At 45.1% G+C, this 16,281-nt stretch overlaps 1 protein-coding gene across 1 annotated transcript in view; it reads right to left on the bottom strand.

Annotated features, from left to right (window-relative positions):
- Positions 1-9,857, bottom strand: part of fndc5a (fibronectin type III domain containing 5a) — a 37,915-nt gene extending 28,058 nt beyond the window's left edge. Inside the window, exon 1 of the mRNA XM_090211393.1 lies at positions 9,691-9,857. Coding sequence (XP_090067519.1) covers positions 9,691-9,763 — 73 coding nt within the window. The 5' untranslated portion in view covers positions 9,764-9,857. The remainder of the gene's footprint in view (positions 1-9,690) is intronic.
- Between the last annotated feature and the right edge of the window lie 6,424 nt (positions 9,858-16,281).

Genomic DNA, 16,281 nt, shown 5'->3' with positions numbered 1-16,281 from the left:
ACTACATGGTGCGCTGGAGTACACTACATGGTGCGCTGGAGTACATTACATGGTGCGCTGGAGTACATTACATGGTGCGCTGGAGTACATTACATGGTGCGCTGGAGTACACTACATGGTGCGCTGGAGTACATTACATGGTGCGCTGGAGTACACTACATGGTGCGCTGGAGTACACTACATGGTGCGCTAGGAGTACATTACATGGTGCGCTGGAGTACACTACATGGTGCCATGGAGTACACTACATGGTGTGCTGGAGTACATTACATGGTGTGCTGGAGTAAACTACATGGTGTGCTGGTGTCCATTACATGGTACGCTGGAGTACACTACATGGTGCACTGGAGTACACTACAAGGGGGCGCTGGAGTACACTACATGGTGCGCAGGAGTACATTACATGGTGCGCTGGAGTACACTGCTTGGTGCGCTGGAGTACACTACATGGTGCGCTGAAGTACACTACATGGTGCGCTGGAGTACACTACATGGTGCGCTGGAGTACATTACATGGTGCGCTGGAGTACACTACATGGTGCGCTGGAGTACATTACATGGTGCGCTAGGAGTACATTACATGGTGCGCTGGAGTACATTACATGGTGCGCTGGAGTACACTACATGGTGCGCTGGAGTACATTACATGGTGCGCTGGAGTACACTACATGGTGCGCTGGAGTACACTACATGGTGCGCTAGGAGTACATTACATGGTGCGCTGGAGTACACTACATGGTGCCATGGAGTACACTACATGGTGTGCTGGAGTACATTACATGGTGTGCTGGAGTAAACTACATGGTGTGCTGGTGTCCATTACATGGTACGCTGGAGTACACTACATGGTGCACTGGAGTACACTACAAGGGGGCGCTGGAGTACACTACATGGTGCGCAGGAGTACATTACATGGTGCGCTGGAGTACACTGCTTGGTGCGCTGGAGTACACTACATGGTGCGCTGAAGTACACTACATGGTGCGCTGGAGTACACTACATGGTGCGCTGGAGTACATTACATGGTGCGCTGGAGTACACTACATGGTGCGCTGGAGTACATTACATGGTGTGCTGGAGTACACTACATGGTGCGCTGGAGTACATTACATGGTGCGCTGGAGTACACTACATGGTGCGCTGGAGTACACTACATGGTGCGCTAGGAGTACATTACATGGTGCGCTGGAGTACACTACATGGGGTGCTGGAAAATAAGCTGCTGAAATGAGTTCCACTGTAAAAAGACACTGAACAGATGCTGTTGTGTTGAGATGTATTTCAGTTAACCTTACTCAACAGTTCCTAAATACATACCCTCGCAGAATCAAATAAAATACAATTTTATTAGTCAAATGCGCCGAATACAACCTTACAGAGCCCTTAACCGACAGTGCAGTTTCAAAAAAAGATGGATAAGAATAAGAGATAAAAATGGCAAGTAATTAAAGAGCAGCAGTAATGTAAGGGATGCGTAATCGGTGGCAGGAAGTCAGATGCAGGAGAGCAGAACTTGGTAATAGCCGGAGCAGTTTATTAGCAAAACACGTGCACAAGCACTTACAAAAAAGATTCCCACACAAAGACATGGGGGGGAACAGAGGGTTAAATACACAACAAATGATTGAGGGAATTGAAACAAGGTGTGAGGAAAAACAAGACAAAACACATGGAAAATGAAAAGTGGATCGATGATGGCTAGAAGACCGGCGACACCGACCGCTGAGCGCCGCCCGAACAAGGAGAGGACCTGACTTCGGCGGAAGTCAATTGCTTCCGCCGAAGTCGGGTCCTCTCCCTCGTCTAAGGGCATAGCGGGATTTCTTATACGCTTCCGGGTTCGAGTCCCGCTCCTTGAAAGCAGCAGCTCTGGCCTTTAGCTCAGTGTGGATGTTGCCTGTAATCCATGGCTTCTGATTGGGGTATGTACGTACGGTCACAGTGGGGACGACGTCCTCGATGCACTTATTGATGAAGCCAATGACAAATGTGGTGTACTCCTCAATACCATTGGATGAATCCCGGAACATATTCCAGTCTGTGCAAGCAAAACAGTCCTGTAGCTAATTTTTTAGCGATCAAGTCACTGATGCTTCCTGCTTTAATTTTTGCTTGTAAGCAGGAATCAGGAGCATGGAATTATGGTCAGATTTGGCAAATGGAGGGCGAGGGAGAGCTTTGTACTGTAAGCGTCTCTGTATGTGGAGTATAGGTGGTCCAGAGTTCTTTTCCCTCTGGTTGCACATTTAACATGCTGATAAAAATTTGGTCAAACTGATTTAAGTTTCCCTGCATTAAAGTCCCCGGCTACTAGGAGCGTCGCCTCTGGGTGTGCGTTTTCTTGTTTGATTATGGCGGAATACAGCTTATTCAATGCAATCTTAGTTCCAGCCTCTGACTGAGGTGGTATATAAACTGCTACGAAGAATACAAATGAGAACTCTCTCTGTAGGTAGTGTGGTCTACAGCTTATCATTATATACTCAACCTAGGTGAGCAATAGCTCGAGGCTTCCTTAGATATAGTGCACCAGCTGTTATTTACAAAAATACATAGTCCACCACCCTTTGTCTTACCAGACACCGCTGTTCTATCCCGCCTGTACATCGTATAACCAGCCAGCTGTATGTTGATATTGTCGTCGTTCAGCCACGACTCCGTGAAGCATAAGATGTTACAGTTTTTAATGCCCCGTTGGTAGTTTAATAATCCCCGTAATTTGCCGATTTTATTCCAAAGATTGCACGTTTGCTAGCAGAATTTAGGGAAGTGGGGGTTTATTCGATTGCCTTCGAATTCTCAGCAGGCAGCCCACTCTCCAGCCTCTCTTTCTCCACCTCCTCTTCACGCAGATCACGGGGGTCAGGACCTGTTCCCAAGGGAGCCGTATATACTCCCCCTTCTGGCTTATTCGAGAGTCTTCAAATAAGAAAATAGATTCTGCTAGTCTGTTGTCAGTAATTGCAGTCCTGATTTCTAGAAGTTATTTTCGGTCATAAGAGACGGCAACATTATGTACAAAATTAGTAAAAAAATTACTTACAAATTAACGCAGATAAACAAATAAAAAACATAATTGGTTGGGGGCATGTAAAACCTCTTCCTTCTGCTCCGGCGCCATTTTATCTCAGAAGCCAGCTGGAACAAGGTTTAGTCCTCTGTCTTAATCCGTCTTAATCTGCGCATTCTAGGGCTGTGAGTCATGTGCAGGAGCAGGCAGCAGAGCATCAGCATCCCTATGTGTGTGTGTGTGTGTGCGTGTGCGTGTGCGTGCGTGTGTGTGTGTGTGTGTGTGTGTGTGTGTGTGTGTGTGTGTGTGTGTGTGTGTGTGTGTGTGTGTGTGTGTGTGTGTGTGTGTGTGTGTGTGTGTATGTGTGTGTGTGTGTGTGTGTGTGTGTGTGTGTGTGTGTGTGTGTGTGTGTGTGTGTGTGTGTGTGTGTGTGTGTGTGGTCTAAGCCCTGTCTCAGGCCCCTCTCTCTTTACAGTGTCTGAGTTAAGGCAATACCAACCAGACTAATTTTTTTGGTCTAAGATTCCACTTGTCTCTGTTGCTGCTGTTGGCTGGTGCTGCAGCACTGCTCGTGCTCGTTGACATTTGCCTTCTCTCTAGTGTGTTTGCCTGCTGTGTTCAAAAATACCATCAGCGTGTCATTAAAGCTGTTCTGTTTGATTAACATGGCTTTATTAGTGCTTGTTAGTGCTGGTAATGGCTTTAATTTATGTGTATGCTGAGCTGCAAGTGCCCTCTTGAGAGAATTCTCTACTTTTGTCTACAGGTCTACTGCCAGATAACTCATTACACATGTAATAATACAGCCAGCCAATGAATGATTATTATTTGATTACTATCAAACTGTTACCACACACATGCATAAACACACACTCAAGCAGACACTGGCACACACTCTACTCATATCGTAAAATGCCCTGCCTCCAAACAGCCCCCATACATGTAGTACGTACGTGTAAGCTACCCTTCCTTTGCTGTATAACCCCACGCATGTTCTGTTTCCTCCTCTTTTGGTTGTGTGTCTGTCTGCTGGGTATTGTCCGAGTTTAAACAGCCTGCTCTTTTGAAACTGTGATGATTCACCCAATCAGAAGTGGTTGGCCTAGATAACAACCAGCAAAAAATGAAATAAAATGAACACAATAAGATGACATAACAATAATAAGGCTATATACAAGGGGTACCGGTACCAAGTCAATGTGCGGGGGTACAGGTTAGTAAAGGTAATTTGTACAGTACATGTAGTTAGGGATAAAGTGACTATGCATAGATAATTAACAGCGTAGCAGCAGTGGGGGGGTCAATATAAATAGTCTGGGTGGCCATTTGATTAATTGTTCTGTAGTCTTATGGTTTGGGGATAGAAGCTGTTAATAAGGCTAACACTTGTCGCTCCTGTACCGCTTGCCGTGCAGTAGCAGAGAGACGAGTCTATGACTTGGGTGACTGGAGTCTTTGACAATTTTTTGGGCCTTCCTCTGACACCGCCCAGTATATAGGTCCTGGATGGCAGGAACCTTGGCCCGAGTGATGTATTGGGCAGTACGCACTACCCTCTGTAGCGCCTTACGGTTGGATGCCGAACAGTTGCCCTACCAGGCGGTGATGCAACTGGTCAGAGTGCTCTCAATAGTGCAGCTGCAACACTTTTTGAGGATCTGTGGACCCATGCCAAATCTTTTCAGTCTCCTGAAGGGGAAAAAGGTGTTGTCGTGCCCTCTTCACGACTGTCTTGCTGTGTTTGGACTATGATAGTTTGTTGGTTATGTGGACACCAAGGAACTTGAAACTCTCGACCCGCTCCACTACTGCCCTGTCGATGTTAATGGATGCCTTTCGGCTCTCCTTTTCCTGTCGTCCACGATCATCTCTTTTGTCTTGCTCACATTGAGGGAAAGGTTGTTGTCCTGGCACCACACTGTCAGGTCTCTGACCTCCTCCCTATAGGCTGTCTCATCGTTGTTGGTGATCAGGCCTACCACTGTTGTGTGGTGATTGTGTTGGAGTCGCGCTTGGCCACGCAGTCGTGGATGAACAGGGAGTACAGGAGGGGACTAAGCACGCACCCCTGAGGGGTCCCAGTGTTGAGGATCAGTGTGGCAGATTTGTTGTTGCCTACCATTACCACCTGGGGGCGGCCTGTCAGGAAGTCCAGGATCCAGTTGCAGAGGGAGGGGTTTAGTCCCAGGGTTCTTAGCTTAGTGATGAGCTTTGTGGGTACTATGGTGTTGAACGCTAAACTGTAGTCAATGAACAGCATTCTGACGTAGGTTTTCCTTTTGTCCAGGTGGGAAAGGGCATTGTGAAGTGTGATTGAGATTGCGTCATCTGTGGATCTGTTGGGAAGTAGGCAAATTGAAGTGGGTCTAGGGTTTCCGGGACAATGGTGTAGATGTGAGCTATGACCATTCTTTCAAAGCACTTAATGGCTTCTGATGTGAGTGCTCCAGGGCGGTAGTCATTTAGGCAGGTTACCTTCATATTCTTGGTTACAGGGACTATAGCGGTCTGCTTGAAACATGTAGGTATTACGGACTCGGTCAGGGAGAGGTTGAAAATGTCAGTGAAGACACTTGCCAGTTGGTCCGTGCATGCTCTGAGTACACGCCCTGGTAATCCGTCTGGCCCCGCGGCCTTGTGAATGTTGACCTGTTTAAAGGTCTTGCTCGCATCGGCTACGGAAAGCGTGATCACACAAGTCGTCCGGAACAGCTGGTGCTCTCATGCATGCTTCAGTGTTGCTTGCCTCGAAGCGAACATAAAAGGCATTTAGCTCGTCTGGTAGGCTCGCGTCACTAGGCAGCTCGCAGCTGGGTTTCCTTTTGTAGTCAACAATAGTTTGCAAGCCCTGCCACATCCGACAAAAGTCGGAGCCGGTGTAGTAGGATTCAATCTTAGTCCTGTAGTGACGCTTTGCTTGTTTGATGGTTCATCTGAGGGCATAGTGGGATTTCTTATAAGCGTCCGGATTAGTGTCCCACTCATTGAAAGCAGTAGCGCTAGCCTTTAGCTCGGTGCGGATGTTGCCTGTAATCCATGGCTTCTGGTTGGGATATGTATGTACGGTCACTGTGGGGACGACGTCATCAATACACTTATTGATGAAGCCAGTGTCTGAGGTGGTATACTCCTCAATGCCGTTGGATGAATCACGGAACATATTCCAGTCTGTGCTTGCAAGACAGTCCTGTAGCGTAGCATCCGCATCATTAAGCAAGTCACTGGTACTTCCTGTTTTAGTTTTTGCTTGCAAGCAGGAACCAGGAGGATAGAATAATGATCAGATTTGCCAAATGGAGGGCGAGGGAGCTTTGTATGCATCTCTGTGTGTGGAGTAAAGGTTGTCTAGAGTTCTTTTTACCTCTGTTTGCACATGTGACATGCTGGTAGAAATTAGGTAAAACTGATTTCAGTTTGCCTTCATTAAAGTCCCCGGCCACTAGGAGTGCCACTTCTGGATGAGCATTTTCTTGTTTGCTTTGGCCTTATACAGCTCGTTGAGTGAGGTCTTACTGCCAGCAGGTCTTACTGTCTTACTGTGGTGGTAAATAGACGGCTACAAATAATATAGATGAGAACTCTCTTGGTAGATAGTGTGGTCTACAGCTTATCATGAGGTACTCAAATAGACCCCCCCTCCCTCCCTTACCAGACGTAGCTGCTCTGTCCTGCCGATGCACGGAAAACCCAGCCAGCTCTGTGTTATCCATGTTGTCGTTTAGCCACGACTCGTGAAACATAAGATATTACAGTTTTTAATGTACCGTTGGTAGGATAGTCTCAACAGTAGATCATCCAGTTTGTTTTCCAATGATTGCACATTGGCCTATAGAACCGATGGTAGTGGCAATTTACTCACTCGCCTACGAATCCTCACAAGGCACCCCGACCTTCGCCCCTGTATCTCTGTCTTTTCTTCATGCAAATGACAGGGATTTGGACCTGGTCTCCGGGAAGCATTGTATCCTTCATGTCGGACTCTATAAAGAATACATCTTCATCCAGTTTGAGGTGAGTTATCGCTGTTCTGATGTCCAGAAGCTATTTTCGGTAATAAGAGACGGTAGCAGCAACTTTATGTACAAAATAAGTTACAAACAATGCGAAAAAACAAACAAAATAGCACAGTTGGTTAGGAGCCATCCCCTCCGGCGACATCATCACTTCCACAGCTAGTGATTTGGCAGTAGAGTGGAGATGATGAGTGTTTAACTACCTTTGGCTACTCTGTCTGGGTGCTGTAACTCCTCCAGGTGGATGGTGTGATGACTTGACACTTGACAGTTAATATACTACCGCTACTGAAAATCTGTGGCAGGGTTAGCGAGTGCCAAGACTTAGAGTCCTCATTGGGGGAGTTTAATAGTCATATTACATTATATAGTAAAAAACATGTTTCTTTAGAACAGCTACTCGGTTCATCAGAACATGAAAGGGTCCCTAAAGGAGGACTTGCTGGGCATTTCTACTAATTGGTTACTGTTTAATTATTTGATTGATTGATTGGTTGATTTGATTTGTTGATTGACTGATTTATTGTGTGTCATGGTGAGCCTGTTTCAGAGTAGTGCAATGTCTGATGGAATTTACACCCACGTTAAAAGAGTGTGAGGTTAATTTTAAATGGAAACATTAGCTTTGCATTCGTAGTCCAGGGTGACTTACACTTTATGACTCACAATAAATAGAAACACATTAAAGGATGTCACAACTATAAAGTTTACAGTGTGTTGACGCCCACCCACACGCTTGTTTCAATTTGTCCGTCCTACTCACACTAATTGTTTCATACATTCTGATTGTGCTGTACGATTGGATAAAGCACTGACTCCTGAGCCAGTCCTGCAGGCAGTGCAGAGAGAATTTGCTCCATCTACATCAAACTCCTTATAGCCACAGTAACTTTCACCTATTGTATGTCATTTCACAAGACAGTACTAGAGAGACAATACACATAGCGATGCAGCTAGCCCCTAATTCATAGATCTAATGGTGTTCTTCAATGCAGTGGACCTAGGGATACATCGAGTGTGCAGGCTTTTTTCCAGTCCAGTTCTAACACCCTGTGGGTCTCCAGGACCAGGATTGAAGAACACTCAGACAATCAGAGAGACCATTAATCCTCTTCCATCTCCTTAGTAGAAGTGTTAAGTGGAGAGAGTCAAGGGCACTTCTGGATGGAGATTGGATTGGAGTGGATTGGAGGGAACATTGCACTTGTCTAAAATACTCTTCAGAATGTGTTTCTTCTCAAAAGTCTTCAGAAAGTCAATGTAGAGGAGAAAGGAAAGCATGACAGGTAACCAGAGAAGAGGATATGAGAAGCTAGATTGGGGAACCATGCCACCCATATGTGCACTCCACTTTTTGCAAAACATGATGTGCTTACACAGGAAGGATGTGTGTGTGTGTGCATGCATGAAATTGTCTGTGTCTAGGCTGTGTCTAAGTATCTGTGTGTATGTATGAGTGTGTGTGCGAAAGAGAGATAGGTGGTATAAAGAGGAGGACGATGGGAGCAATGCAATCCAGCTGAAATGTAAATGCTGGAGAGGGCAAGGTTGCGTGGACCAGAGGTGAATTCTTATTGCAGTAGTGTGTCAGTTTGATTAGCAGCACTCCGTCAAGATGAGCTGTGAAAGCCGGAGCACTCATGTGTTTCGGGCAGGCACAATATGGATTCTGCTGGGGTTCTTTTCACCAGTCTATTCCCCGTGCTCACTCCCACACATAGATCTGCCAGCACGCCTTCCAAGGAACAATGTGAAATTGTTATTTTCTTCCACAGATTGTATACCAACGTGTGCCAGTGGTCCATGAACTGTTATTTTGGTCCCTGCTGTATAGATATGACATATTACTGTGATGTGTTTAGAATAAGATCTGCATAGATTTGTTATCCTACTCCTTTATTATGTAATAACAGTACATGTGAATCACAGCAAATGTTTTTCTTCTTTTCTGGATAGTAAAAAATATATTATTTTATTAAAGCTATTTCATTACCTGGGACATTAGGCTTGAACCTGTACATTGTGCTACTTAATTAAATTCAAAGATCAGCTTTACTTGGAACACAGACACACACAGTTGGTTGTCTATGAACATGTTCGGGTTAAGTCAGTTTAACATCATATGAGTCTAAATCTTATGAGAGTAACCATTTGGCAACTGCTTGGCTCAACGTCTAGTACTATTCTTGCTTATTGGTACTAAATATGAAATAGGCTACAGTAATTAAAACATCCTCGAAACATAAAGTAGACAAAAAACGATTGGTGCTGAATTGTTACAAATCAATTTGTCCAGAAACGTAACGGCTCTTGTTCCATAGCATATCGAGTGTTTTTCCCAAAGATATCCTATTATATTACCAAATTCTTTGGTTTCTTCACCAGTATAGACCAGTCCCAGTGTAAAATGTCTGTTGCATTGTATCAATACAGGATCTTACACACACAGGCTTCATTACTCATTGCACAGAATAGGCTAGCCTAAATGCCTATTAGAAACAAATTAGGACAAACATTCACTTATTCCCATCGTTTATTTGCACGAACACCAATGCAATCCCCCTAACGCTCACACATTAACCTTAGCGTTCTCACTGCATGGGTGCATGGGTGAATAATTGCTGAAAAATATATATTTTTAAGTAGCCTACATAAATATTAACTTACCCGCTAAAACGCGAGAGACACCTAGACAGCTGAGAATTAGCAGTGGCACGGTTGACAGGAAAAATCTCTCCATCCTTCAAACATTAGAGGACTTGAGATCCAATTTACTCTGCACAGCGCTATGTTAACCGCTTGGTTGTTGTTCAGCATTCACGTCAGTCCATGGGTATTTTCTCGACCAAAAAACGTTTACTGTCTCGCAACGCTTGCCGCAGATCGACTGGCGAGCGCATTCAGCACCAGGGACAGCGACTGCGTTCTGCCACCTGCATTCAACAGTGGCTAAACAGGCTTAAACATGCTGCGGACCTTGTTCTTGTGTGTCGCCCACGACCGCTCTTCCTCAACTACGAGAGATAATTACAGACATTGAAGTACAGACGAGAGACGACCAGACCAGACACATCTGTGCCACTGAAGTTGGGTGGTGCTCAGTGGCATTCAACTAGGCTACCGCAGACAGAACGTGCTCGCGCTGCTCTCACTGCCTGTGCCACTGGCTCGAGATGCCTGTCCATTGACTCTCGCGTGCGTAATCATGGGCTAAAGAGGAGAGATGCATCAAGCACAAACACACAGGCATACACTCTAAGCCCCTGTTATTATTAATATGCGCAGCAATTATACCTCTATGCACACAATGTCCACTTGTAAACTTTATTCATTATGATTAAATTAGGTATGAAAGCATCTCACAGATTGCTATTGGTTACACTAAACAGCAATAACTTTGAATTTTGCTTAAAGTGTCACTGTATTTTTCTCAGTTATAGACAAAGACTGTGAGAGCCTTGAGTTCAGGTGTTGAAGCTTGAATATTCAGACATTTCAGATTTGCATTTTGGTAGGCTATACAGCAGTGGGGTAGGATATGGGGCATATTTCAAGTTTGCATAGTTTGTATAGCTTACCCACTGGGCACAGACGTCAGTGCAACGTCTATTATACGTTGGTTCAACGTAATTTCATTGAAATGACGTGGAAAAAACGTTGATTTAACCTGTGGGTACTTAGTGCTCTATAGGCAATTATTATGGTGTATTATGGCTCTGACAAAATGTTATGCCTGCAGGATAGAAATAATGCAATAAAGAAAAATGTGCACTCTGTTTCTGATCTGGTCATTTATTGACAGGACATACAAACATGTTTCCCTATTTCATCCGTTGAAGAGCCCTGGGGTAAGGACTTTTTTTCACAATAAAAAATTCATTCCAATTAAGTCTAAACTTTTAATAATTTCAGTTTTCATACAGTTACACATGGGGTGAAGCTATCTATCACTGTGATTGATATCAATAAGACCAAGTCAATCTAGCGGACGTCCCATTTGTCATTGACCAGTTAAATATTCTGAGCCTGTCATGTCAGTGATGTGATCGAGTGCACTCTGTCACCGACACCCCGTCGCATCTAATTATTATTTTCAGTCTACACCATTATCAAATAATGCATGTACAAGCCCACGCTAAAAACAGCCGCCTGTGCATAGATTAATAACTTATGTAGTTATTTGACACGCTGTTGAACCGCACAAATCCGTCCATTCACTATAGTTAAAGCAGCCACAACCACCACACCCATGACCTCCTCTATTTCAATATATATAACTGCCTATAATTATTTTACAGAGAAAAGTTACATGAAAGCCGATCTTACCTGAGCTGTAGCCTACATCAGTCGCCGCTCAATGATGTGTGCGCATGCTTCACTTTGAGAAAGCACGCGTCCGAAGTCGGGCTGCCCAACTGAGAAGCGACGTTAGCGAATGTCCTCGGTGTCCCCAAGACAGGCACCACACCACACTTCCTCTCACACTACACACAGCTTTACAGCATCTGGCTGGGTGATGGCGTGTGTGCGTGTGATAGAGAATAAGTGAATGAAGGTGTGCTTGCGAGTGTGTGCAAGTGTGTGCGTGTGTGTGTGTAATTGTTCTTTGCAGCAATGTCATAAAAGCAAGTGTTTCCAAGTCAATTCCGTATAGGTTGATTATATTTTACCTCACACATTTAAGATAAAGAGGAAGACACTCCTTAGAAATTAGCTACTGTACATGTTTATGAGTTGCAACATTAAAATGCAAAACCCTCAGTGTGTCACTTGTGCATGGTTAATGGGACATCAGGTGAAGTATACTGCTGCTACTCAGTCCAGGCTGGTCTCAGACTAGCATAATAACATAGTAAATGTAAATTCAGGACTTTGTTGCATAAGACAGAAAGCTACTTATTTAAGGCAACAATTAAAGAAGGGTGGTTGGTTGGGGTGGATGTGTAGGAGTATATTCTCAACTTTAGCATTTTTGCTAATTAGCAAATTTGCAACTACTTATTACTTTTGAGCTATATTGCTATTACTCAGCATGTTAACTAACCCTTCCCCTAACGCAAACCATAACCCTTTAACCTAACTCCTAACCTTAACCCTTTAACCTAACATCTAACTCTAACCTTAACCCCCAGTCTGACGTTAGCCACCTAGCCACAACAAATTGGAATTCATATCATATTATGGACATCCACAAATTAAAACATACATATCATGCTAAATGTAGTGTGTCAGATTTACATACAGATTATTACGAAATGCTCTGAGACCAAGTTGTAGCGTCCAGCTTTGGTCATGTGTGTTCTATTCAAACAATACCAATACCAACACTTGTGTAATTGTGTAAGTGATTTTCACTCTGCTCCAGAGTCATAGAGCCGACTGAGAATTTGAGCCCAAAGGCCGGCAGATGGCGATATTGAGTCGTTTCATCTTACTATCCGAAGTGAATCTATGCACAGTTATAAACTCCTATCCCTGTGGACCGTGTTCAAAAATGTAATATTCTCCATTCAGTATGCAAATGCATCAATTTCCTCCTTTAAGGGTGAGGTGGAAAAGGTGGGGGAAAAAAACAGAAAAAATATGGTTACTTTCTTTATGAATCACCATTTCCCACCAGCAGCTAATGCGAGTCCCGGATGTTGCAGCGCTTTCTTTGTTTTTTTCTACAGCACAGTGGACTGTTGACCGGACCCAAATTGAGGAATTGCAAGAGATCTCTTAAGTCTAGGGCCTATAGAATATAAATGGGCTTTAAATTCTCCACTCAGCAAACACATAAAGGACTGAGTCCAAGCGTGTAATTTGCTTTTGGAAAGGGCTTCACTGATACCTTACAGTTCACAATATTAAACGTAGATCAAGCAGAAAAATCACTAATAAATCAGAGCTGTTTTTAATGGACGTTGTGGTATATCCATTCTCCCGGAGGTCCTCACTGATGGAAGATACTGAATGTTTACACTCTGTCTGGGTTTGTTTTGCTGTGTGTGTGTGTGTGTGTGTGTACATTTCTATGGTTGCTATAATCATCTCAAAGTAAAAAGGGAGCCATAAAGAGAAACATTAGACTGGAGTTAGTGAGAATACGAAAAATAGTTGTTTTCCCGACCCTTTGAAGTTTCCCAATCTGCCTGGGACCCATCTGCCATGTCCACGTGGAGACTGTTGAAGCCAATGGCTCTGTTTGCATAGACAATTAATTGGTCCAGTCATTCATGGTGGACTAGCAATATGGTGGAGAGATTGAAAACAAGAGCTGAGGGACTATTGATTTGGCGTTTCTCTGGGTTGATCAGAGAGCTTGATTTTGATGATCATTAATAGATGGATGTAGATCAGGCTGTGGAGGCCCTACAGTGGTCACACTGACAGGTTTTAATGCATTCCATTGGTGTTTGAGGCAGACATGGTTGGCCTTGGTTTTGGATAGATGGGTTCATTTGTAATGTATTTTGTGTGCATTTACAGTGGTAAAAACGTGCAGCCATTTCCAGTTGCTGAGGCAGAACTCATATTGTGTGACTTTCAAGGAGGACTGAAAGTTATATCTATCTGTTCTGAATGAACATGATGACCATGTGCAAGCCTAAGGGAAGGATTATAACCCACTGAAAACAAAATGTAATCCCAAACCTTGTTGGAATTCATAGCCTGAATCAGCATTTGAGGGAGGGGAAAGCAGACAATTTACCTGAGCATTAATATTTCCTGATATTTTGATTTACGTAGGACTATCCCTCAATTCAAAATTAGTTTTGGATTAGGAGCTGTGAAATTTTAAATCCAGGAGGTTGTGGGGAGGTGAGGGTTTGTCAAGGAGTCCTGGGGGGGGGGGGGGGGGGGAATTGGAGGACTGGTGGTGGAGGGGAGGCAGGGCTACTCTGGTGGAAGGGCAGGACTACTCTGGTGGAAGGGCAGGACTACTCTGGTGGAATGGCAGGACTACTCTGGTGGAAGGGCAGGACTACTCTGGTTGAAGGGCAGGGATACTCTGGTGGAAGGGCAGGACTACTCTGGTGGAAGGGCAGGGATACTCTGGTGGAAGGGCAGGGATACTCTGGTGGAAGGGCAGGACTACTCTGGTTGAAGGGCAGGGATACTCTGGTGGAAGGGCAGGACTACTCTGGTGGAAGGGCAGGACTACTCTGGTGGAAGGGCAGGACTACTCTGGTGGAAGGGCAGGGCTACTCTGGTGGAAGGGCAGGACTACTCTGGTTGAAGGGCAGGACTACTCTGTTGGAAGGGCAGGGCTACTCTGGTGGAAGGGCAGGGCTACTCTGGTGGAAGGGCAGGACTACTCTGGTGGAAGGGCAGGGCTACTCTGGTGGAAGGGCAGGACTACTCTGGTGGAAGGGCAGGACTACTCTGGTGGAAGGGCAGGACTACTCTGGTGGAAGGGCAGGACTACTCTGGTGGAAGGGCAGGACTACTCTGGTGGAAGGGCAGGACTACTCTGGTTGAAGGGCAGGACTACTCTGGTTGAAGGGCAGGGCTACTCTGGTTGAAGGGCAGGGCTACTCTGGTGGAAGGGCAGGGCTACTCTGGTGGAAGGGCAGGACTACTCTGGTGGAAGGGCAGGACTACTCTGGTGGAAGGGCAGGACTACTCTGGTGGAAGGGCAGGACTACTCTGGTGGAAGGGCAGGACTACTCTGGTGGAAGGGCAGGACTACTCTGGTGGAAGGGCAGGACTACTCTGGTGGAAGGGCAGGACTACTCTGGTGGAAGGGCAGGACTACTCTGGTGGAAGGGCAGGACTACTCTGGTTGAAGGGCAGTGATACTCTGGTTGGAGGTCCAGTGGAGGTAGCAGCAGGACAGGACTCCTTTGTTCGCCGTCTCAGGCTGACCTGATTAGAATGCTGACCCAGAATATGTTATGTGAGGCTAGCTGGCCAGAGCATCAGGAGGGAAGGGACTGGAAGATAAGGCCATGACAGGAGAGGCTCAGTTGGTAGAGCATGGCACTTGCAATACCAGGGTTGTGGGTTTGATTCCCACGGTGGACCAGTATGAAGAAGTACAAAAATGTATATGCTCACTACTGTAAATTGCTCTGGATAAAAGTATCTGCTAAACTGTATAAAGGGAAGAGAGAGGGGAAATAAATAAGGGAAGAAGATTACCAGTTTATGAGTCACGAAAACAGATGCAGGGCTTTGGTGTGAACTCACAGGAAGGTAACCTAAATTACTTCAAATCCTTGTCTCATACTTTGAACCAATTCACAAAAATATGGATTTTAATCTATGATTTCTGAACAACTTCCAAACACCTGCAAATGTATGACATGCGCTAAAATGTTCATGTGGCTTGGATTCTTGCCCCCGACACTGTTTTTGCAGAAGAGGATGAGCACTCTGCTCATGTGGAGTTCGCCATTGAATGATTGACTTCCCGGTCCTAATCTCATTACAGCTCCATTGAATTCAGAGTTAATTTCTTCACTTTGTGCTGAGACACACTCCCGTCAGAAAAGTGGAAAATCTGAACAGGCACACCGCCACAAAGCCTCTTAGGTTTAACACGAGAAATATGCCGTTTCAGAAATAAATTAAACAAAACAAATTTTAACGGTCACGGAAGGACTAGCAACGAAACTCATGATCCACGGTGGCTATTTTTATCCCCAAAAGTGTTAAGCGGAGCGACACAGGGGAACCCAAGAGCAGACAGATGGGGAAACAGGGCTGAATGAACCAAAATATTTGTTGTTACACAGAGAGATATGGAGTGCAGACGAGTTGAAGCTCAGATGAGTTGCAGAAAAGTCAGATGTGGAGACTGAGGTTGGAGTTAGCCAAGTAGAACAGGGTAAACAGGTCCTGAAGGGAATCCAAGGTAGTGGTGGTGAGTAAAATCCAGAGCAAGGTAGTTGGGTGGTGAGATGTGGAACAGGAGACAGCGGTAACTGCAATGAGAGGATAAACGTGTCAGGCAGGGAAACAGGCACAGCAGCGTAACAGGATCTTGCGTAATCATACATTGCTAGACTCATGAACTGACTGAGCAGAGATTCCAAACTGGCAGAATGGAAGTGGCAGGACTGAGTATTTGTAGAGTTCTTGATTATGGAACGAGTTGCAGCTGGTAGGGATCTGCTCTGACTCCAGCACACCTGTCTCCAACCACACAATCACACAGAGAGGGAGAGGGAGAGAGAGAGTGTACAGGAGTAACTGCAGGTCAAGAAGACACCAGATGAACACCAGAGGGCGTAGCAGGAGCAGATGTGCCAAAAAGTCCCCATTTATGAA

This window comes from Oncorhynchus mykiss, chromosome 19 (assembly GCF_057628025.1).
Source record: "Oncorhynchus mykiss isolate SJ-2025 chromosome 19, ASM5762802v1, whole genome shotgun sequence".
NCBI lineage: Eukaryota > Metazoa > Chordata > Actinopteri > Salmoniformes > Salmonidae > Oncorhynchus > Oncorhynchus mykiss.
The sequence above is the reverse complement of the archived record's forward strand: the minus strand, read 5'-3'. Positions and strand labels throughout refer to the sequence as shown.